The sequence below is a fragment of the Branchiostoma belcheri genome, unplaced genomic scaffold (genome assembly GCF_001625305.1).
Source record: "Branchiostoma belcheri isolate BF01 breed outbred unplaced genomic scaffold, Haploidv18h27 scaffold6, whole genome shotgun sequence".
In the NCBI taxonomy this organism is placed as follows: Eukaryota; Metazoa; Chordata; class Leptocardii; order Amphioxiformes; family Branchiostomatidae; genus Branchiostoma; species Branchiostoma belcheri.
In genome coordinates this window covers 4,521,020-4,543,760 of record NW_017804242.1, presented here as the reverse complement: position 1 = coordinate 4,543,760, position 22,741 = coordinate 4,521,020, and the positions used below count along the sequence as shown (strand labels likewise).

Sequence of the window (22,741 nt, the reverse complement as noted above, 5' to 3'; positions counted from 1 at the left end):
TTCTTGATCATTTCTTGCAACATTTGTTGCCTCAGTGTGTTTTACCTTATCCTTATGTCTCCCCTCTTTATCTTTTCCAATAAGAAGTCTATCATCACTAGAAGAAACATCCCGGGATAACTTTTCCTTCTTGGTTTCTTGTTTACAATTTGGTAGAGAGCTTGTATCAAAGTCAACATCACTTTTTGATAGTCTGATTCTTCCCTTGCTTTCGTCGACAGATTTCCCCTCGGAGTGTCTATCCTTTTGTGATTGACAGGTGTTGTGGTCTGTGGTTATGTCATTCCCAGGCAGGCTCTGTTCCAGGCTAGGTTCTGCTGTGGTTTGTTTTTCAGTGTGGGGTATGCTGATACTGCTGGTACAGTCCACAACTGAACATGACTGTTGCTTTAAACAAAGGACAGGGTCAGAACACAACAGCAAAATACTGTTAAATGCATTTGATTTTGTGGTAGTCATATTTTGTGCCAAAAAGCAGTTACTCAAGCAACTGGATAATGATTTTGGAAATGGTCAGACGCTTCAGCTAGTATCCACTAGCTTTCGTCAGTGACTGAGAGACCAGAGGAGAAATGCTGGTTTATAAGCACAAACTATTGATTGATATGAAAATAAAGTTAAGACAATTTTTGGAAGTCAATCAATAGTGCTTATCAATCAATAGTTTGTGCTTTAAGCCTTATAAACCAGCATTTCTCCTCTGGTCTCTCAGTCACTGACAAAACGTAGTGGATACTAGCTGAAACGTCTGACCGTTTACAAAATCATATCCAGTTGCTTGAGTAACTGCTTTTTGGCACATCGTATTGTCTAACCTTCATGGACATGGTCATATTTTGCTCTGCTTGAAATTAGTTAACGTATTATACTGTAGTAAAAATAAGCCTAGACACATATTCGCAGTGTTTGGGTTTCATGCTAAGATGACACTGCGAAAACTACGAATTTCAAAATAAAAACACAATGAAAGTCTCTGCATTTCACATTATACTGGTAGAATGTGTATTTCAAAAATATTAGCAGAAACCTATTTATTATAGTAGTACACTGTAGCTGTGCCTATAGAAAAAAAAGAAACGTACTTATTAATTTCACATAATCACTGAAAGCAAAAGGAAAAAAAACGGTAAAGAGTTGTAAAATGTGGATCCAAATAAAGTCAAAGTCATATAAGGTATAACCAATAATACCAAAAGCATAGAACGTAGAACCATATGAAACACAGAGATCAACTGAATAATATTGAGCAAACCATACACTATGGAAACCAAAATCATACCAAACGGTGCGTGTCTACCATAATGATTGTTACCATGGCAACTTAACATGGCAACCAGACTAATTTGCAGATTTCTGCTACTGTATAGTCTGAATATCAAAGGAAAAGAAACTATACAATATCTTTATCACAATAATGTGGAATAAAATCATTCATGCCCACCAAGTTTTGTTCAGAAAATATCTGGCTTGAGGTACAAGTTGTTTCCATGCACGAATCCTGTTGTGTGCATCAATTAATAAAAGTACAGAGAAGAAAAAAATGGTTACAGACATGAAGCGTCTGTGTCCATAATATCACTTGAGGGTCCATAATATCGCCACCTTGAGAAATAGTGTGCTTTAAGATATTTTTACTGCAACACACTTTTGGTATGCACTCCTGCACACCTCAAATGTACATACCTAGGGTATGTTGCAGTAAAAATATCTTTAAGCACACTATTTCTCAAGGTGGCGATATTATGGACCCTGGTGATATTATGGACACAGATGTTATATATAATTACTTACTTAACCCTTGTCCTGCGGGGCCCATATATATATGGGTTGCACATACAGTACCATCTATATAGTGCCCTGTATATGTACGATTTGGGGGTGTTTCTCATGCAACGCATCACACCGCAGCGAAACGCAATGAATGCGGAAGTAACTACGCCGCCGCAGGGCAAAAAAAGTCAAGGGTCTGTGACCTGATTAAGACATGAAATTATTTGAAAATATTGTGTAAAAATTGCCAGCAGGACAAGGGTTAATGCAAAACATTAAAAAAAAACAGCAAATATCACTGATTCCAAATTACAAAATCTAATTGCTAGTCATTTTGACTATAACAAAATAGTGACCGAACCATTGTTAGAGACATTTTCATCATAAATAAAAATGATATGACAATAGAATATTTGTGAGATTTTTTCAAAGAATATCCAAGTAACCCACCTTGTTCTGAGACTTGGGTGCTCTGCTGTGAGAAGTGTTCCTTCTGTCCTTGGGTCTGACAACTGGAGGGGTGTCATCTTCAGACACCTGGTCCCTCTGCCGATGGTTCTCTACACAGACAAGATAGTTCTGTATGGTCAGGATCTTCTCAGCAGATAGTAAAGTCTCACCATCAGGTGTGTGTTTTGAGCTTAGAGGCATTTTTGTAGCTGCACTGCTGTGATTAATACATTTGTGCAGAAGGCCTAAAGGACTAGACCAATGAAAAATGTTGTAGGGGGAATAATGCAATATATTGTCATAAAAATCTGTAATTATATTAGTTTTGGAAGATTATTTTGATTAAATACTAGGTACCTTCTGCTAAAAAAAGCTATGTGGATATGTCGTGTATAATTTACTATAAACCATACTTTTGACAATAGAATTAGTAGTATATTTTATGTGCACCCCTTTTTTTGAGTACATGGTACAGCCTTTGTATCAAGTGCCTGGTAGAAACAGGTTTCATCTGTTGGTAGTTATTTTTATACAGTAGCAGTAATTGATTTTTTATGCTTTTTCAACCACATTTGCTATGCATGAAGACATAGATATGATATGATATCATAGACATGATATACATGTATATCAAGTTCCATCTTAGCATTGTGGTACTCTTTTATAGGAAGCAAAATAATGTTGGTCTCCTTTTTTTACTACATTGTAATTTGTAATATTTTTTTCAGACATGTCCTGAAATGATTTTTTACTGCCATTTTTGTTTGTTTGGCATAACTGGTAAACCATCTTTAGGCGTAACACTCCAGTTTTGTACAAGCTGCATCAGACCAGACTGTAAGGTTTGAGCCACTCACAACGGGAAGGAGTCCCCTACTCTTTTTTGTAAATGTGGTAGGATCTTTATAATTCATATTAACATGCTCAAGGTGTGGCTCTCCTCAAACATGGAACCCCTGGCTCAACAACACATCTGAGAGGATGTCCCAGGACCCTAATGTAAGCTAGGTAGTACTCATTTTCACCTGAGTCAAGTGAGCAAATAGGTGAAAAATGCCTTTCCCAAGGGCACAACATTGGAGCCTGTGATATTTGAACCCAGAACCTTCAAGTCAACAAACCTTGCCACCAAAAGTTGAAAGAGAGTTGTAACAGTTACCTTTTCTATCTGGGCTGTCAGGAGAGAACTGCAGTGATGACTGGTCCAGTCTGGTCATGTCCTGGTCCGAGGGCTGACCGGGGGTGCGTCCCAAAAGACGAGAGGGCAGCCTTGACCGCTCTTCTTCAGGGAGGTCAGTTTCCTCCAGCTGTGGACTGGACAACTGGGACAGACTGGACACAGGAGGTATGTGTATGCAACAATGAACATGAGGAATATGGGACATATACAAGTATATAGGACAAACAAAATAGAAGAGAAAATTGGCATTGAAAAAATGTGCACAAGAAGTCTGAGAGTTCAAAATACTGGGTGAATGAAAAATGTGCACATAATTTTTGATGGCTCATAGCTATGGGACTGAGAGAGAGAGAGAGAGAGAGAGAGAGAGAGAGAGAGAGAATTTTTGACTGTGGGTGTGGCAGTGCTCTTAGATATATGTGTTGGTATTGAACACTAATCTAGTGCAATATTCTTGACATTGTTTCATTTAAAATGTCAGGAAAAATGATAATAAAACTTTAAAATCTTACCTGTCATCTAAGTCCTCAGGCAAGTCCAGAGACAATGGTGCATCTCTCCTCAAATCCTGTAGTTGCTACAAACAGAGAAAACCTTTTATTGTTACAATGTACTCCTAATATATAAAACCATAAATATTGCTAAATACATTTTAAAAAACTAAAACAAAAAAACACTTGTAAAATGTGTGAGAATAGAAGTTGCTGGATATCCACTGTCATACATTTTAACTAGACACCTGTTGTTGGAGAACAATGACCATTGCTACCTGCATGAGTTCCTGTATCTCCCTGTCCCTGTCAGGTGTGCGAGGCATCCCCTTCAGCTGGCTGTACCTGTCCATCAACCTGCCAAACTCCTCCTCCACCCTCCTCTTCTGCTCCTCTAGCTCCTCCCCCAGCGGCAGGTCCATCTGTGATTGGATGAGGCTGTCTTCTGTGGTTACAGAGTCCCTCAGGCTGGGGGCTGTGTCCTGCTGCGTGGTGTCAGGAGTGGGATTGTTCCTGTTGTTTTCCACTCGCTCCCCGAGATCCTCTAACCGCATCCCTAGCTGATGTAGCTTCCCTGCAACAGACTGGAAACAGAAAATCAAAACATGTCAGTTTGTAAACAACCCATTAATATCTGTAAAACATGGTCCCCAGGATTTTATATGAAAGTAGCAAAAGTACCAAAATCTTAGTTGTCATAAAACATTCAAAAGAAGGTTTCTTATGTGTATGCTTCATACCATGGTTACACAGTTACACATTACTGTTTTAACATTATGTAGGATACATGTACTTAAAAGAACATTATTGCGTGGTGTCAGGAGTGGGACTGTTCCTGTTGTTTTCCACTCGCTACAAACAGGAAGGCACAACCGCACACCTCTGGAACAAAGGATTTGCCAATTTTGTAGCTCAAACAAAGTAGAAGATGAAGCCCACTTTGTTATTGATTGTAGTTTATATAGTAATGAAAGAAATTACCTTTTTAGATATATTACTAGTACGTTTCCATACTTCCAATACTTGCCTAATGTTGAAAAATTTATCTTTCTTATGCGCTTTGATCATCCTGTACTATACAAACCCATCTCAAATTATATTTTTAACATTACAAAGAAACGAGAAGAAGCCGAACCTTTGTATTAGAGTAGTTTAAAGCTGTTTGTACTACAAACATGTATATTACCTATTTCATCTGTTGACCTGTACTTAGCCCGATAGGGCATGAATGTACAATAAAGGTTATTATTATTCATGTTATTATTATTCTAACATCCAGGACATATAAAACGTTACAACCCTGTCAATCAACTAAAACCCAATCTCCACCCAGTCACTTCCAATCCTTGCTCTTGAGGACAAAAATACAATCACGCCCTACCAACATCACCAGTGCCACCCAAAATAATACTTCCATCCAAGAAGGCAAAAAAAGGGAACACCAAACAGAAAATGTCCTAAATTGTCAACATTAGCCCCAGTCAAATGTTGTTAATTGAAATACGTTAGATACCTTGTCTTCGTCGAATTCCCCGTGCGTATCCCCGGCGCGCCTCCTGCGGTCATGCTCGTCCCTGGCGTCCAGGTAGTCCTGGTTCAGCCGGTCATTCTCTGCCTGCAGCCTGGTCAGAACCTCGTCCTGCTCCGCCTGGTTCAGCTGGTCAAGGTCCAGCAGGGCTTCAAACGAGTCCACCTGGAGGATTTACATGTAGGTGTCATTGAGTTAATACTTGTATAATAAATAAAACTTAGGTAACATTTGCAAAGTATGCATAATGTTTAACTTCACATACAGTCTGCTCTGTTAATTCTAACTCAAACACATTCATATGCACTGTATTGTCGGACTGGAGTCTAAATCCCTCCTGCCATAAAATTGCAACATGATGTAAGTCAACACTAGTTACCATGGTGACAGACGTCTGGTTCTGGTCATTGATGCACCTAATTTTTTAGGTTCGGTGCACCAGTGCACCTATTTCCAAAAGTGAATTTCGAGCCCTGCATATTATTGTCAGACAATATAATCTCATCTACATGTACAATATGGAGCTCTTAAGAGTAAAAAGACAAGATAAATGTGTACTGATATCATATCACCTAAAGTAGCACTTAATACTCCCCTTGGTACATGTGAACCTTGATCCTAAGTTCTGTCCTTTTGTTCCTGAGCACAAAGCTTGTCTGTTATGGCCCCTATCTGTGTCACAAAGACCCTCACAAACATTTATCAAGAGGTCCTCTGTGAGAGGTCAACGTTCAGGTTATGAAATATACACTGTACACCTTGAAACTGCAGGTCCTGCTACCAGATACATGTACATGCATATAAAATTTTAATTGACACAGGGTGCCATTGTGTCTTCTGCCGACATGTTCTTTAGGCCACACCAATTTAATTTGTTGATTATCAGATTTTTTCAGAAAATATATGAAGCGACAGGGAAAAAAAAAAAGGTCTAAGCATCCTATTATAGCCCTAAATGCTACGATAAGAGCCATGAAGTCAACACAAAAGGCCGGGTTAATAATTATTTAAACAACGAATTGTGAACTTTTAATTAAACCACTGCATTGATAGATGGAAAAACAGTAGGAAGAAAAAGACTTTCCTCAACTGTTGGGAGCAAAATATGAGCATTTTTGAGTTGTTTCAGAACCAGAATCTTTTGCAAATCAGAAAAAGAGGCGAATCCGAGAACCAACAAATTAAATTGGTAAGACATTTACAGTAATTTTTCCCTCCCTGCCCTTCCAACTTAGTGTTATGAAAGCAGTAGTACTGTGGGGATATTAAACTATCAAATCTGACAAAACTGCCACTGATCCATTAATAACAGACATGTGCAGAGCTTACTTCATTTATTATTCATAAGCATGTACCTGTACATACCCACGCACCTGTGCAACACCAAACATTCCTGTCACAGTATCAGTGTTAACTTTTCAACAGAAGTGCAAAAAGTGGGTGAAATGCTGCAGTACCTCAAAATGCTGCTAGAGGGCCCCAAATTGCTACAAAACGTCCATAAAAACCCACACAATTACACAAACTGGGTGAAAAAATAAATCACAGCGGATATGATAATACATTGTATATTCTGACCCAGCAATTAAATAAGATCAAAGACATATATTTGTGTAGGAAGGATCAAATCATGAACCAGCATGTCCAGAACACGAGACATTTCAAAACTGTTCTGCTGCAGTACCAAGGGAAGCCACCAGGGGATCCAAAATCTAATAACAAGACCTAAACACATACTAAATTTCATAACAATCCATCCATCGCTTTATTGACTTATGATTCTAAACTACATACATACATACACGAGACTACATAATACATACAGCACTAATAAAAACATTAAATTGTAATGCTAATTGCAAAGTTTTCTATTAAAAAGAATATTAAATATGAAATAAAATGCTTACCTGGTCCTCCAAACTGGCTGCCTGTAACAACAGGGCCACTTTCAGACTCTCTCCACTAGCAGTGGCTGTGAGGGTAGGGTCCTCCTCCCCCTCACCAACAAATGGGTCAGTCCCAGTCCCTACTGCCATACCTGTCTGGGTCAGTCTACTATGGGAGGGCTGGGGTGGGGACAGGGTAGCTGTAGGAAAAAATAAGAGAATTTGATTACTCATTAAACATTACAACTACTAGTATGTGTGTTTCTTGAAGTACTTATCTTAAATGTAAAACAGATTCTGAGAAAAAATAAAACTGAACAACATTTTGTAAATTGTAGATGTACTATGTATCTACAATCTTTTATACAAAGTTACACACAATTGTACCCAAAGACTACATGAATGTGTATATCTACATGTACATCTCACGTTTTCTGACCATCTGAATTTTCCCACAACCTTTCATAATACTTAGCAAGACACACAAAAGCCCCAAACTGTAACAGCTGTAACATTCTGTAACATGTCCCACACTACGTATTGATCTTAACACTATAAAAGGGCTTGAAATATGGTGAGTGTAATAATAACATTGAAATAAACCTACACCAGACAAATTTTACCTGTAGCACTCAGGATTTATGAAGTATGGATCATTCTAACAACTGTTCAGGTCAGAAACCAGCAACTATTATTTCTTTCCTACTTCAAATACAATGTATACAACATAATGATATTATCAAGTCAATGCAGCAAATAAAAATCTACATACAGTACAACATACATGTACATGTAGAAATGCAGTACATGGACCAGTGCAGGTAGACATTAGTAATACCTCAAGCTAGTGCACAGTTGTAATTTACCTGCACTACTCAGTGTATGCAGTTGGTATTTCAAGCCTTACCTTTACAAAGATATGCAAATGGCAAATAAAAGCTTTTGTTTGGAAAAGGATTAGTAAAATGATTGATAAAAAAATCACAAGAAATGTTGAGTTGTGACATCGGTGACTGAAGTTCCTATGATGCTTGACCACTTCCCACAACAAGATAACACCTTCAACCAAACCCATTACAAAAGAAAACCATCACTAGACATAATTTATAATAACAAAGTAAACCCTGAAGAGAGTACTGTACCTGTAACAGCTTGTGATCTGTGTTCCACCGTCCTGTCCATCTGTGCACGTTGGCTCCGGGGGATATCAACCATTTGAATCTTGTGCGGCTGTGGGGAGAAACAAGAAATATTTTTCCATCGAAAAGAAAATTTATGATGATAAATTACATTACTGTCGAAACATTATCATTTATTGTAATGTCATTATTTAGAAAAATAACCATCTAAATTGGTACCATGTCACTTACACTTACCAGAGTTATATTTCAAATGAAAATATCCAAAGTGTCTCTCTTAGAGGGTGGCCAAAAATTTATGTTTAACATTGAAAATGTCATCATCATCATAATAACCGAGGACATATGATACATGTCATGTAATACGGTGTGACGCACATTAATAAATCAACATTACAAAAGGTCAAACTATTCAGCTGATAAAAGCTCCCTTCTTTAGAAATATAAATCTTTTGAAAGGTTATGGAAAGTCGGCTTGTTCCCAAAATAACATCATGGATTAAATTCCTTTTCATGATTGATTGAGTAGTGAGTATATCATTGTTGTTGAAAATATGAAGGATGGTTTTGGTACAATAATTACCGAACAGTCAAACAAAACATATTAATAATATTCGCATTGAGATTAAGTGTCTGATGATATACTTACTAGACTAAGTACAGGTACTACTGCAGAATCGATGATAATATGTATGGTATTGTATAATAATATACGAATACTAATGAAAGCTGAAGATCAGTATTCGTATATTATTATACAATACCTGATACATATTATCATCGATTCTGCAGTAGTACCTGTACTTAGTAAGTAAACAAATTGTTTACTTGCGTTACTTATGTTTCACAGTCATCTGTACTTACTTAATACATGTTAAAATTTTGTCATTAAATTTAGTTTCTTCCATTTATGATTTTATATAACTCATATACAGTGTGTATACTATGATGCTTTTGTATTCTGGGCCCCATTGAAAATTCAGAATTGAACTGGCCACCCCACTGTTTGAAAATTTAATAAAATCTATAATTAGTAGATAGGTATATATACTTAGTAGACTAAGGAACGTTATATACATATAATATAAGAACAATTGGGTATGTGTTACATACTATAAATGAAAGACTGTAAGTAAATTTTAGGATTTTTGTATCAGCAAAATTACCTGAGGAATAGACCCGACAAATGCAGGTGCAGGTTTTGGCGGATCTGAGTACAGGTTGACCTTTGCCCCTAGCCTCAGGTGGTCGATGGTGACCTCCGCCAGCGCGTACTTCGCCAACAGGTTATCGTACTCCTCCTGTAGTTCTCGCAGCTGTTCTGAGGTTTCTGTTTTGCTCTTGACCTCCTCTTTGAGCCTCTGTGACAGTTCGGAGCGGGAAATATCCGAGCGCCCGCTCGTGTCTAAATCCAGATCGCTCACGGACGCGTCAGTTTCTGTCCTTCGTTTCGACCTTGAGCCGGATTCGCCGCGACTCATCCTATTTCTCCGTCTCCTATCTCTTAAGGAAGTGTTCTTACTCGGGTCAGATTGAGGGGTTGACTGAGAAACGCCGAGGATTCTCCCGCTAGAGCGGTCGATCTTAAAGGAAACATTACTCGCCTTCTTCCCGCTATCTGTCGTCGGGGGAGTCCGTTGCGTTTTCGGAGGGGAGAATTTAGTCTCGGCTCCGTAGGTGGTGAACCGCGGTCTCAAGATGGCAGCGTCCCTCTTCGCGATCTCCGAAACTCTCTCGTGGAAACCGCTATACGGCGACAAATCCGAGCCAGGTCTCCCTACCGGCGTTCTACTTCCTGAGTCGTCCTCCCGAACAGACTGTACCGAGATGTCTGGTCTCTTACTATCGGTTGGAGAATTTGGCGTGCTTGTTAGGGGGGTCTTTGAGGGGGGGACCAAATGATCCCCTGCACTCTGTAAATCTGATACTCTACGATTGGAAGGACTTGGCGTAGAATTCTTGGAATGGTCAAATGTTGGTTGAGGGGTTTTGTCGTAAGTACTATCTGAAGCATTGATGGGAATGACGGTGTCATTTAGTAGCGAGCTGTCTAGAAAAGAATTCCTGGGAAAGCTTTCCTCCCCAACCAGCCTGCTCACATCCTCTTCAACACCCTCCTCATTTGCATACTGTCCATCATAGCTCCTTGCTGATTGGCTGCCGTACTTTGCTGCAAAGTCATCCAGCCCTGGAGAGTGCTGCTCCCCACCTGGGGAGAATTCATTCCCTGATCGACTGTGCTCCTGTTCTGAGAGGTACTGCTCGTACTGATCGGCGACTGAATTCTCGTTACTATGGAAGGAAATGTCGTCTCTTGAGTCTTCCCTGCTTCTTTCAAATAAGGCACTGGCATGTGAGCCATCTTGTAAGAGATTCTGCTCGATTGCTTCAAACTCGTCCAGGCTGTCCTGTGTTTGTGAGCCAGCCCGTACTCGTCTAAAGGCCGCGGGTTCGAATCCCGCTCCGTAGTTCAAACCGTCGCCGCCGGACTCCTCACCCGACGCCCCTCCCTCTCCATACTCTATCTCCTCCTTGATGGAATCCTCAAATTCGCTCAGATTCAGTGTGGGTTCGTCCGTGAACGGGTGCGAATCGTCAAACGTGACATCGCGCCGCTGCCTGATTGGCTCGTCATCGTCCAGTAAAATTCCCTGGTCGTCGAGTATCAAATCCTTCTTACTCCTCCTGTGTGCCATGTTGTTTTTCTTTCCACATGCTTGACTTTCTCTCAGTGCAACACTTCAAATTCTCCGTACATTGAAGGCTCTTATATACGACTGTACTTGGCAGAATAAAGGCACTCCTGTTGTGTGTGTTGTACCATGGCTTCTGTTCCAGTGCTCTCCAGCATGCCTAAAATCCGTTTTAAAATCTGAGTGGGTCAAAGGTCATGGGTCTACTCTTGAAGGACACCTGAAATGATAACAAAGAAAAACAATGGATTATTAATTTTACATTGTACTATAATATTGTAGCAATGAAGGCTGTTATATAAAGATAATTCCCTGTGGAAAAATTAGAATTGAGATAAATAATCTGTTATCAAATATCCACTTTCAAATACTAGTTTTCTCTTAATAATAATATTTATAAATTTATGTAAGTTGTAGAATTTAATAATAGAAAGTACTAGTGATTTTTAATAAAATAGGACTTAGACTTGTATTAAAACTTAAATAATAAAAGATCATAATCACTGGAATCTGTTAATTATGCTGCAAATATCAATAATTTAAACTCAGATTCAGAACACATGTAATAATACCAGCTTTACCCAACCTCCAGGGGAGGGTCTATGTGGAAACATGGGCTTATAAGGGTTTTACCAGTCACGAAAGGTGCATAAAACCTGAGCCTTCTGAGTAAATCTCTGAGCTGCAGTGAGTTTAAGGCCACATAAAGTAATATTTATGTATAGCATCAGGGCACGCATTAATTTTTGCCTGATTTTGGAAAAAAAACACGAGAAATTTTGTTGCCCTCTGAAAGTGGTCAATATGCCAACATGCCATAAATTGACATAAATGCCTACAAAAGTGTCCCAATTGACCTCATAATTTCTCACACTTTCCCCATGTTGAACATTACTGTGGTTGTGGTTTTGTTTTTTGGTGTTACATGTACCTCAGGCTCTTACCATGAAATTTAAATGTGTTTCTAGTTCCACTGTACTACTAAAAAATAGTTTCAACCAGAATCTTAACACACCATGAAATTTGACTGACAACCTGAATTCCCTCCTGGGGTGAACTAAAGCCACCGTGAAATTGAAACAATTACAGTGAGATAAAGTGTTAGCAACCACAGGTCACCCTTGCTAGGATACAGGTCATTTTTTCCTCATTAATCGCATTAGGACCTTTAAGTGAATAACTTGTTGAAAGGCCTGCTATATATAGGGTTATGTAGAAAAAGGTCACTTGGATTGGCTTGGCTCTACTGAGTCTACTAGCATTATGTCTTGCAACTTGAAAGCATCAACAGCCACTTCAACTGTTGCCTTCTGTACCAGAAAGGATGCATTCTTTTAACTGTTGTAACTTGTAGTTGAACCTGAAAGCCAAGTTGTTATGGGCATCAGGGCTTGAAATTCATTTTTGGGAATAGGTGCGCTGGTTCACCAAATTTTTGGGGGGTGTACCATATAAGATAAAATTAGTACAATGTCAGCAAAAACTTGTTTCACTTCCAAAGAACAGTAAATGCACTATAAGTATAACAATCATGCATTCTTGTCATTACACAAAGACGAAAACGTGTAAAATTGCTTGAAGAACCCCCCTCCCCACATGTACAGTACTGACAATATGTATGTGTGCTCTTGTCCATTGTACATGTATATTCACCAGAAATTCACAAAATACACTTGTAGATATGTAACTTATGTTGTGTTTCAAATATCATGCATTTCTACATGTGTATACTACAATTATTTCTAGTCATATCAAAGAGAAACAACATTATAACACTCAAGAACCCACTTATAACAGTTGGACATATTGTATGTGTGCTCTTTTCCATTGTACCGTGTATATTCACCAGAAATTCAAAAATACTTTTAGATATAGTACGTCAAATATAATGCATTTCTACAATTATTTCTTGTCATGTCAAAAGAACCAACGTTATAAGGCACTCAAGAACCCACTTATAACAGATGGACACATTGTACATGACTTTCGGATTGTGCTCTTCCATTGTACATGTACATTCACCAGAAATTCACAAAATACTTGTAATATACAGTACCGTCAAATATCCTGCATTTCTACATGTGTATTATATACTACAATTATTCCTTGTCATGTCAAAAAGAACCAACGTTATAACACTCAAGAACCCACTTGTAACAGTTGGACACATTGTCAGTTAGCTAAAGCAAACAACACCACCATTTGTATGTAAACACTCGGCAGTAACTAATCTGTGTTGACGTAAAGTAGCTACAGTTTAGATGGGAGGCCTGTAATAATATACAACTGTATTACAAGTAGGCTATAACTCAATACTGTACACAAATAAACTGTGATCAGCATTTAGGCAGTCTAAAAAAACTGTAAAAAAACACACATACAGCATATTTTAGCTACAAGTATTAGCCTAAGCTGTAAAAAAAATATATATTTCTTTGCAATTTTGATTCTAAATCTAAATGAATCTTCAAACAATACAAATTCCAATTTATACTTAATGATTATTATGTAATTTGATGTGACAAAGAAAATTGCAAATTAAAAGTTATGTATAGTCAAAATCTCAAAAATAATTTTAAAAATTCAACAGGTTGTTGGCTTAGAGTTTTCACACTTTGAAATTTTAGAGGAAGCCACTTTGCATAATTTATGATTTTGTAACGGCTTACTGCACTGTTTGTTATTCTACAGGACAAAGCAAACATTTCTCTAGTATTATTAGTAACTAAACTAACAGTTTATCTGTACTGGTAAGGGGTAAAAGTCAAACTGTAAAACCACCTTCTTATGGAGAGATACAGCTAGTACTGGAACTCTCCAAGCAATGTGGGCCTGTAAAAAATATTTTCGAACCATTTTTGAAACACACCAGTTTTGCAGAAAACAAGGGTAGCAGCTGGCCATATATATGCACTGAAAGACTCCTTACACTGCAGCCATGCACACGGTACAAACTACATCTGTATATATTGTTCACAATTCATCAATAAAGTGCACCAGTAACCAAAAGTTAATTCCAAACCCTGCTGTTGAAAGCAACAATTGAGACCACAAGTCTTATAATAATGATCTTAGGACCGTTATGACACCGCATTGACTCTAGCAAACCAAATAAATGTATTACGGATGAATACTAGATCACACACCAAAATGTGCTACTGGTACATGGTTACCGATAAACCTAATTCTACTCTACTCTAACTTTTTCACTGTAGTACTCTAGTTTTATGTTCACTGTTTTTGGTCTCTTCTCATTACTGCAAACTTACCATTAACAAATCATTCGTCTTAAATACCTTACCTCTTCCCGCTACTGAGTACTGTTGTTAACATGTAGTCCTGTGAATGTGTGTGATGAAGTCATGAACACCTTCATTTTTTTCAGAGACCATGAAACTTTGCTACCGATATCTAGTGTATTTACATGTACAACTTTCTTCTTATACCTTCTTTTTCTACAGAAGACTGTGACCATGCATGTGTACCTTGTGTCACACCCAGCCCTACATATGTCCACATAGTTGTGATTCTGGTCAGACTGTGTACATGTACAGTGTCAGCCGACTGTCAACAGTCCGTGTGGCATGTCTGCAAATAATGCAAACAGCCTGGAGGCTGGTATCTCCGGCAACAAGGACTCTGGTCCTTCTGGTGTCAACAAAAACCTTGTCTAGATCATGAGACTAAGAAAAACTGTTGCACACTGTGCAAGATGTGTTTTACAATGTATACGCGAGTGTAAAGATTCTGGCTCATAAAGGAGTCTAGAAAGGGTAAAAAGTTTTGTGAGGAACAGATTATCTAGATATTGCAAGGCATGAGCAAATATGTAAATGTTAACGTGACATGAGTTAAAGTTCCAGTTGGCTTGGCAGCCAATACTAGCAAGTGTTTTGCTAACTAGCACGAAGTTTGATGCAGTACATCATCACTACATGAAGGCCTTCTACACTGTAATTTTGACCCCCTATGATATTTTGACCCCTATGTCTTAGGCCCCTACTAGTATGCTATCTATCAGCCAGGATTGGGCCTTCGGGTGTTTTCTTTCTGGTGAGAAAACTGTGACCCTTCGTAAAAATATGTTTCACTTTAGACCTTTAGAAATTAGAGTAATGCTGAAACAACTTCACGAGTCCCTCAAAATGCAGGAAATTGTGTGTTAGTTAGGGGGTTGTGTATTTCAAAATTTCATAGGTCACGTTGAACCCCTACTACTATCAGCCAAAAACATGACCATACAGTATGGTCAAGTCTTTGGCACTCGAAGAGTACAGTTAGTTTCAATGACTGTATCTGCCTTGACTGCTAACCGAATGTTGCACACTGGCTAACCTATTATTTATACAAAACAGATGACTCCTAACTTCCTAGGCTAGCACTACTTAGTGTCGACTATCTAGTACCCATATGCTGTAAAAAATTCTGACAAGAGAGCAAGAACCATTTGATGAGAACACGCACATGCATATGGCACCTACATGTACACATTTGCGCTGCTACGCATTCATGAGTCAAGTTCATTTCTTCAAGTGTTGATTTAAGAATTCCAAGTGACGTAAAGAACTTGACAAATTGACACAATATATTTCACCATACTCCTGCTGCCACGATACTAAAGTAACGTATTATAATTATGCCAAAGTGTCCTGGACAGTAAGAAATGCTGTGACCCTTAATTCACAACAGCTGAGGAGTAATTATTCAGTTGCTATGGCAAAAAAAGTCAAAAGTGGGTCAAAATCTGCATGAGAGAACAACACAAGTGGCAAAAGAAAATGTGCAATTTTTTTTTTCTCCTTCTGCAATGGCTTCTGAGCTAGTAGTAATACGTAATCTGGAATCAACTGTAACTCTTTGCATATGCAGAACTTATGCATATGAAAAAAAATCATATTTCAGAAACTAAGGAAAGTCTTAAGAAAGTACGAATGCATGATATTCACTGCTAAGCAACTGCTAAGATATTATCTTAAAATCTCTCTGAATATAGATTCCTGCACGCTTCATAATAAATACGTAGATTTGGTAAAGTAGAGTACATTTGTATATGATTCTACCAGCACCCCCCACCCCACCCCCGACTACTCAGGCAGAGTGCGGAAGTGGACTCGAACTTTGCTAATTTCCTCGTTTTTTAATATCCCCCCATAATTACGGAAAAGTTGGTCTTAACGTTGGCAGATAAGTCTTTAGTACGTTAGACAGTAGAATGGAGAGAAAACCTACTCCGATCAACACAAAAACGACCATATAGACAAGGATCGAAATCGTCAACAAAGCACGAACTTCTGTACGACGCTTCTCAAAAATCTACGAAACAAAGACCGTTCTAACTTCCTTACCTGAGCGACATGTGACGACTTCGTTTAGCTCCTTGTTGTCTAAACAATCGGACACTCGAGGGGAGTTTTGGTGTAAACAGCAGAGGCTGAAAAGTTCGCCCGTAGAAGTATGATAACTCTCCCAACGAACGTAAACGTAAACGTGCCCACTTTCAAATTAGCATTCAAAATGGCTGCCCAGCCTCGTTTCTGTCGCGGTTGACGCGTTGGTTGCAGTTTGGATTAAAATCGCTAGAGGGCGGTAAGGCACGGTGAAGTTGTCAAGCTTGGTGATGATGGACCGACATACTCTCCAAGCAGAGGTTGTGGGGGAATGATCGTTACCTTTTTATATATGGCCGTTTTTTTTTTACCATTTTCGCATGCGCGAAAATGGTAACTCAGACGAGATTGAGATTGGATCAATGGATGGATGGATCAACGGTTCCACCCTTCAACGGCCATGCAGACATGCTAAGTCACCGCATGTCGCTAGATGTCGTTGTTGCGACGGCCATGCAGACATGCTGAGTTGCCGCATGTCGCTAGATGTCGTTGTTGCGAGTGCACTTTTTACCATTTATGCCTTGGACGTTTGTATACTTTCCATTATGGTTGCTAATTTCAAAATCATAGTTCTATTAATGTTGCATAACAAAGCTGCTGACAAAACAAACTTAATTTGTCTTGAACAATAACTTGATTTTATTATTTGCCAAAAATGTTGATAAAGACATGTCTATAATCAAGGATTCACAGTAATCAAGGATTTTAATAAACTGCATAAATTATGTCAATGAGCATTAGCAGTGTGGATTAGTCTAGATGTCCAGATTCCATTAGCCGGCAGTCCAGAGGGTCACACGTCCGACCAATCAAGGCGCTGCAGGCAAAGCTTATTAAAAGCCTCCTTTTCAGGCGTTCCCGGATCGGTGTTTTTGTGTGTGTGTGTGTTGGGGGGGGGGCTCGTCACTGAATGACATCCAGTAAATTTCTAGCGGAGACCAATCAGAGGGCTGCTGAATAACTTGAATAATTTATCAAGGCCCACGGACGCGGTTCTTTCACTTGTAAAGTAGCTAATTACCACCGAGCCGGTGGCACACGATGGGCGAAAACATGTATTTCACACCCATTGTACGTCGACATAAAGCGCTTATACATTACAAACAGAATTTTCGTAGGACTGCCATTACTTTATAGTTTGCAGCATGTGTATTGAGAACGAGTATCTTCATAATTCTGCTGGCTGTTTGTAGAAGAACGACACAATAAAACAGTTTTCAATACCAACACGACTTAGCAGATAACACGTAATGAAGCCCACTTTTTACGCAGATTGTAGCACTACGTTATGTTACACAAACTAACAGTAGATGTTTTAAGGAATTGACAGAAATGACAATGATAGATAATGTAACGCATACTAGTATACATTATACAGCACAAAATAAAGAGTAACAGTAATGTAGTCGTCTTTGGCCGGGTATGGCAAGTTATAGTACGTACATGTATCGGTTCAATCTTTAACGGGTATAAAGTAGACAGCAACAAGCAAGATGCATAGGTTCTATTACTTTTGTAGCTCACTACTTGCGTCTAGATTTGGGACGAACCCATGTTACTTTTTCGCCGCAGTTTTTCATGTAGTGATTACTTCGACAGCCTTTCCGCTGACGCAAACATACTAGTTTGAGGTTCCACAGTTCTTACAACATTAGCGCTTGAAGTGGTGTTTTCCAACTTTGTTGGTCTGGTGATGTTGTCTTTGTTGGCTTGTTGTCTGTCATTTCCCTCCATTTTTATGTTTGGCGGCCCGTCTTCGATGGGTTGGGTTTGGTTCACCAACGTCGGACATTAATGGGTTCACAAATGTCGGCTTCGCTAAGATCCGTTCCTTCCCGTACGTAGTGGTCGCTCCATTAGCGCTAGTGCAGCCACATTTGAATGTGTAAAACTTAATGTCTACAGTCCCGTTTTGATTCGTTCATCAAAGTAGATTTTACTAAGGTATGACTTTACTAACTGATTGTGGAAGTACTAGTACTTAGTACTGACAGAGACATTGTATAATGTCCTTGGTACTGATGTAAACAAGAAACAATATACGCGCTCTGGTTGAGTTCATGGCATTTACATGAAACAAGGTGCTAATAGCCGCTAGTCGGTGACGCGTCAGCAGCCCTCTGATTGGTTTCCGCTAGAAATCTACTGGATGTCATATAGTGTACACGGGGGGGGGGGGGTGTATTTTCTGACCAAACGTAGATCGCACGCAATAGAAGCTCCGGCCTACATAGCTGTCCGTGGAACTATTGATATTACCTGGGTGCCTAACTTTCACCAACATGTCTTTTGTATTTTAGGAAATTAATTAATTAATGAGTGAGTGTTTAATTAACTTAAATAGGTATTGCATTGTTTGGCAAGGTATTTTCCATTGACAATTTTTAATAGATCAGGTTGATCAAATGATATAATGTAAACAATTATATATGATTAGTAAAAGATGACTTTTGAATTGTTCTCTTCGAGTATTATTTTAGGGTTGAATCAGGGTCAACGCGAAAAAAAATCATGATCCGGTGATCGACATCATGCCCCCCCGCACACTTCATGTATTCAGTGTTCTAAATACCCGTCTTCAGTCTGCAATTTGCAGATAGATTTTCAAGATTTCAGGACAAAAATTACACAATCTGCAATTTGAAGAATGAAAAAAAAAACTATGGTCCTCACAACTTCATATTCCCTTTGTTTGACCCGCCCGGCGCCCAAATCCCGCTGCGATTCAAGCCGCGGCGGCTTCCCGAGCCATGCAAATAAACCTAGTCCTGACGTAGCCTCCTTCGCAGTCTTGTTGGGCGTGGGCGTAATTTTTTCTGTGAGCGACGCGAGTAATATGCCCCCGCGAGGGACGATTTGCTGCCGAGGGACTTTTGCCACGGAGAGAAGGTTTCCGCGCTCCAACAAGACTGCTTCCAATCGGCGACTAGAAAGGACCTCGGATTAAGCCAGCCTTTCATAGAGGCTATTAACATGTTCGTGCAGGTCCAATTCACATGTTCGCGCAGGTCCAATTCACATGTTCGCGCAAGGGTAATTCACAGATACGCATGGAGCGCTCGCCTTTTGTCAACGGTTGGTTTTATTAGCTTGCGTTATAGTGGAAGGTTCCAACAGAGAAAGGTTGAACATTGGTAATGTTACAACAAAGGCATTGCTGTGCAGTTTTTAAGCATCCCATGCAAACAAACCAAGACAAACTTTGCAGTACTATTTTTGCTGGTGAAATGTGCCATTCTTTTTATTACACAACTTGCTGCGGAGCGGTGCGTTACCCTCCTATGACCAGTGAGATCAACCCGCCACCAAACAACATGGCGGCACTTTTTTATCTGTCCACGTCCCCCAGCAATATCGCTTAGCTTGCCGGGTCCTGTGGTAGTGATCTGTTTAAAGTTGTTTTTCGTAGCAGCAATGACTACGGGATTTTGTTGAGTGGATAGGGCTCGGTTTTCGGGAATGGTTGGCGTTCTACCGACGGGTTGATCGGCGACCGCTAGAAAGTTGCAAGTTTCGGCTCGTCGAGGAATGGGGCGTGAACACCTCCCTGCACTGGTGGCGTTTATTGCGGGAAGTTCACACATCCATGCCAATCGCTCCTAAGTGTTTTTTGATAGCCCTTTCTAGTCGCCGATTGGAAGCAGTCTTGTTGGAGCGCGGAAACCTTCTCTCCGTGGCAAAAGTCCCTCGGCAGCAAATCGTCCCTCGCGGCGGCATATTACTCGCGTCGCTCACAGAAAAAATTACGCCCACGCCCAACAAGACTGCGAAGGAGGCTAGTCCTGACGCCACAGCCTCCGATTTCCACCGAGCCAGCCCCGAGCGCATGCCGACAGCGAGGGATGTGGCTCAGATTTCCGACGATTTCCTTATTTAGATCATTCGGAAAACTTCGGGTAGCAAACAAAATGGCCGCCATGCACATGATTTTATACTAGTAGCTTCGCTTCTCAACCGAAATGAGGAAGTTTAACCTCATTTGCAGACTTTAGCGGCCATGGAGTTGATTTGGGGAAGTGCTGAGACGCGATTTCGCTACGGCATATGGGATTTTGCCGCGGAGGGAGTTACGTACGCCGGCAAAAACTTGCTTCAGCGATCGGCTCCAGAAAATTTATCTTTATGCTGCCGCTCAAGTCTTCGAAGGTGGTTTAACGAAGTTTATATAAATAATAAAGCCACTTTGCGTAGATCGATCTCCGTTTTCTTGCGATGGTATGAAAATTCAAGTACAGTATATTTTCAAAACGTTTGATTATTTCTTTGTTCGTTGCCACATGTTGTTTATTTATCTTATTGTCATGTACAGTTACCAGCGTGAGTCTGAGTCGAGCCATTGTTCTTATGTGGCCGTTAGCACATGTTGTTTAAACAGACAGCAACATTGAAGAAAAGAGCCGAGTTAACAGACATCGGCACGTTCCTTGAAGTCAGGTTTCCCGCCGTATTTAAATAAGAAATGTGTGGGCCCGCGGCGTTTTGAAAAGACGCGACGCGCTTTGGAAAGACCCCGCGCCGTGGCTCATTCAAATTCGCTACATTTTTTGCTAAGTTTAATGTCTTCACCCACGATTTTTGACCGTCAATGTTGACGGTAAGGACTTAAATTTTTACCGTCCGACGGGAAAAAATATCGTCAATTGACGGTAAAACGGGCGCTGGCTAAAGCCCTGGTTGAATGTCACGAGGTTTGTAAACTTAGATGTTGGGGACAAAGCCATAGAAGAGATTTTGAATAAAATTATATATATATATATTAACGTTACTTATAATTTAAGTTAAAATGTACTTTTGTGTCTCATTTTTTTATTCTGTTAAAAAGACTCTTAAAAGAGAGAAAACAGGTTATAAACTGTTATATACTTGATTTTTGTAATGTTTTAAACTTAAAGAGTTGAAATATAGAAGTGCATGTTCTCTCATTATATACAATGTTGATGAGAACTAGAACCATTTATATAACTTAGGTAAATTGAAATGATAGGATGGGGAAAATGTTCGTAAAAACTGTAAGCCTGTAAGCGGCGAAAATGGTCAGCTTTTGCAGAAGCACTTGTTTTTGTTCTGATCTCCACCAACGGTCGGTGGCCACGAAGCTTCTCTGGCTAATGGATACTGCCTGGCCAATTTGATACTGTCTTTTTGCCATCGAGAGGGATCTGCTTGGAGATTAGGACCGACACTGCGCTTTGTAAAGTTATATGGTCTTATATTGCGCGTTACAATCAAGCATTAGCCAATGAGTTTCAAAACGTAATCAATATGTTATTAGGCCACACCAAGAAAATTTTATGGATGACGTCCGCGCGCGCATTGATTTTGGCCTGTTCCTAGAAAAAAAAACAAGAAATTCCTCTTCCTGTAACTATGACCAAAGAGTCACAACAGTGCCGCAAATCGTTAGATTGACGTGAACCCCGTAACGTGAAATGGGTAAAGAGCACATGCTTTGTTTCTGTAGGCCTGCAAAAATGTAATGAAAAAAACATGACAGGATGACAACTGCTGTTCCACCTGATTTATTGCTGTTTTGATGATGAAAAAATGACTTCTTGCTTGTTACACTGTGTCACCTCATTCAATTTGTGTCCTAACATTTGTCATCTCTTAGTATATTTCTAATCTAGGCATCTTGTTTTTTAGGGCCCTTCTTGTTTTTTATTCGCCCTCTCGCATTAGATTTAGGGTCTTCAAAGGACGTCATCCATAAAATTTACTTGGTGTGGCCTTAGCTCCATAATCAAGCTGAACGCAGTCTCGAATTCTCCCACTCACTGCCATGTTGCCGGTGAAACTTTGAACAATCTATGACGATTTTATAGTCATTGGTTATTAGAAGTCGCTCTTAGATATCCAATGTAAAATTGTATTGGCAATCAGCAATATGTTACAGGATGCCATTCTCTTTCTAACCGCATAGTGTCGCCCTTGACACGCAGCGAAATATTGCTTGCCCGGATTATGAACCAAACATATTAATAGTAACGTTAGTCTGTTTATGACCAAATATATGAAAATAACAGAAGTCAATATCAAAGATGATTTCTCATCAAAACTGCAGGCATTTTTAACACAGAAGATATCTAACATTACCAAGGAGGTTTAACAGCTACTTGGGAAAATGTCATCAACGCATTAAAAAATTTCTTTTATTATTTATTTTACCGGCTTTCGCGGCTTTTCCAACTTTTTGTCTTCTGACATGTTAAAACAC

The 22,741-nt window shown here is 39.5% G+C and overlaps 1 protein-coding gene across 1 annotated transcript in view; it reads right to left on the bottom strand.

Moving 5' to 3' along the window:
• LOC109482280 (AT-hook-containing transcription factor-like) overlaps positions 1-16,677 on the bottom strand; it is a 28,745-nt gene extending 12,068 nt beyond the window's left edge. The window contains exons 1-9 of the mRNA XM_019784967.1: positions 16,483-16,677; positions 9,611-11,357; positions 8,448-8,535; positions 7,327-7,505; positions 5,405-5,584; positions 4,170-4,475; positions 3,913-3,977; positions 3,380-3,552; positions 2,221-2,330 (exon numbers count right to left, since the gene is read on the bottom strand). Of these exons, the coding sequence (XP_019640526.1) occupies positions 2,221-2,330; positions 3,380-3,552; positions 3,913-3,977; positions 4,170-4,475; positions 5,405-5,584; positions 7,327-7,505; positions 8,448-8,535; positions 9,611-11,140 (2,631 nt within the window). The 5' untranslated portion in view covers positions 11,141-11,357; positions 16,483-16,677. The remainder of the gene's footprint in view (positions 1-2,220; positions 2,331-3,379; positions 3,553-3,912; positions 3,978-4,169; positions 4,476-5,404; positions 5,585-7,326; positions 7,506-8,447; positions 8,536-9,610; positions 11,358-16,482) is intronic.
• Between the last annotated feature and the right edge of the window lie 6,064 nt (positions 16,678-22,741).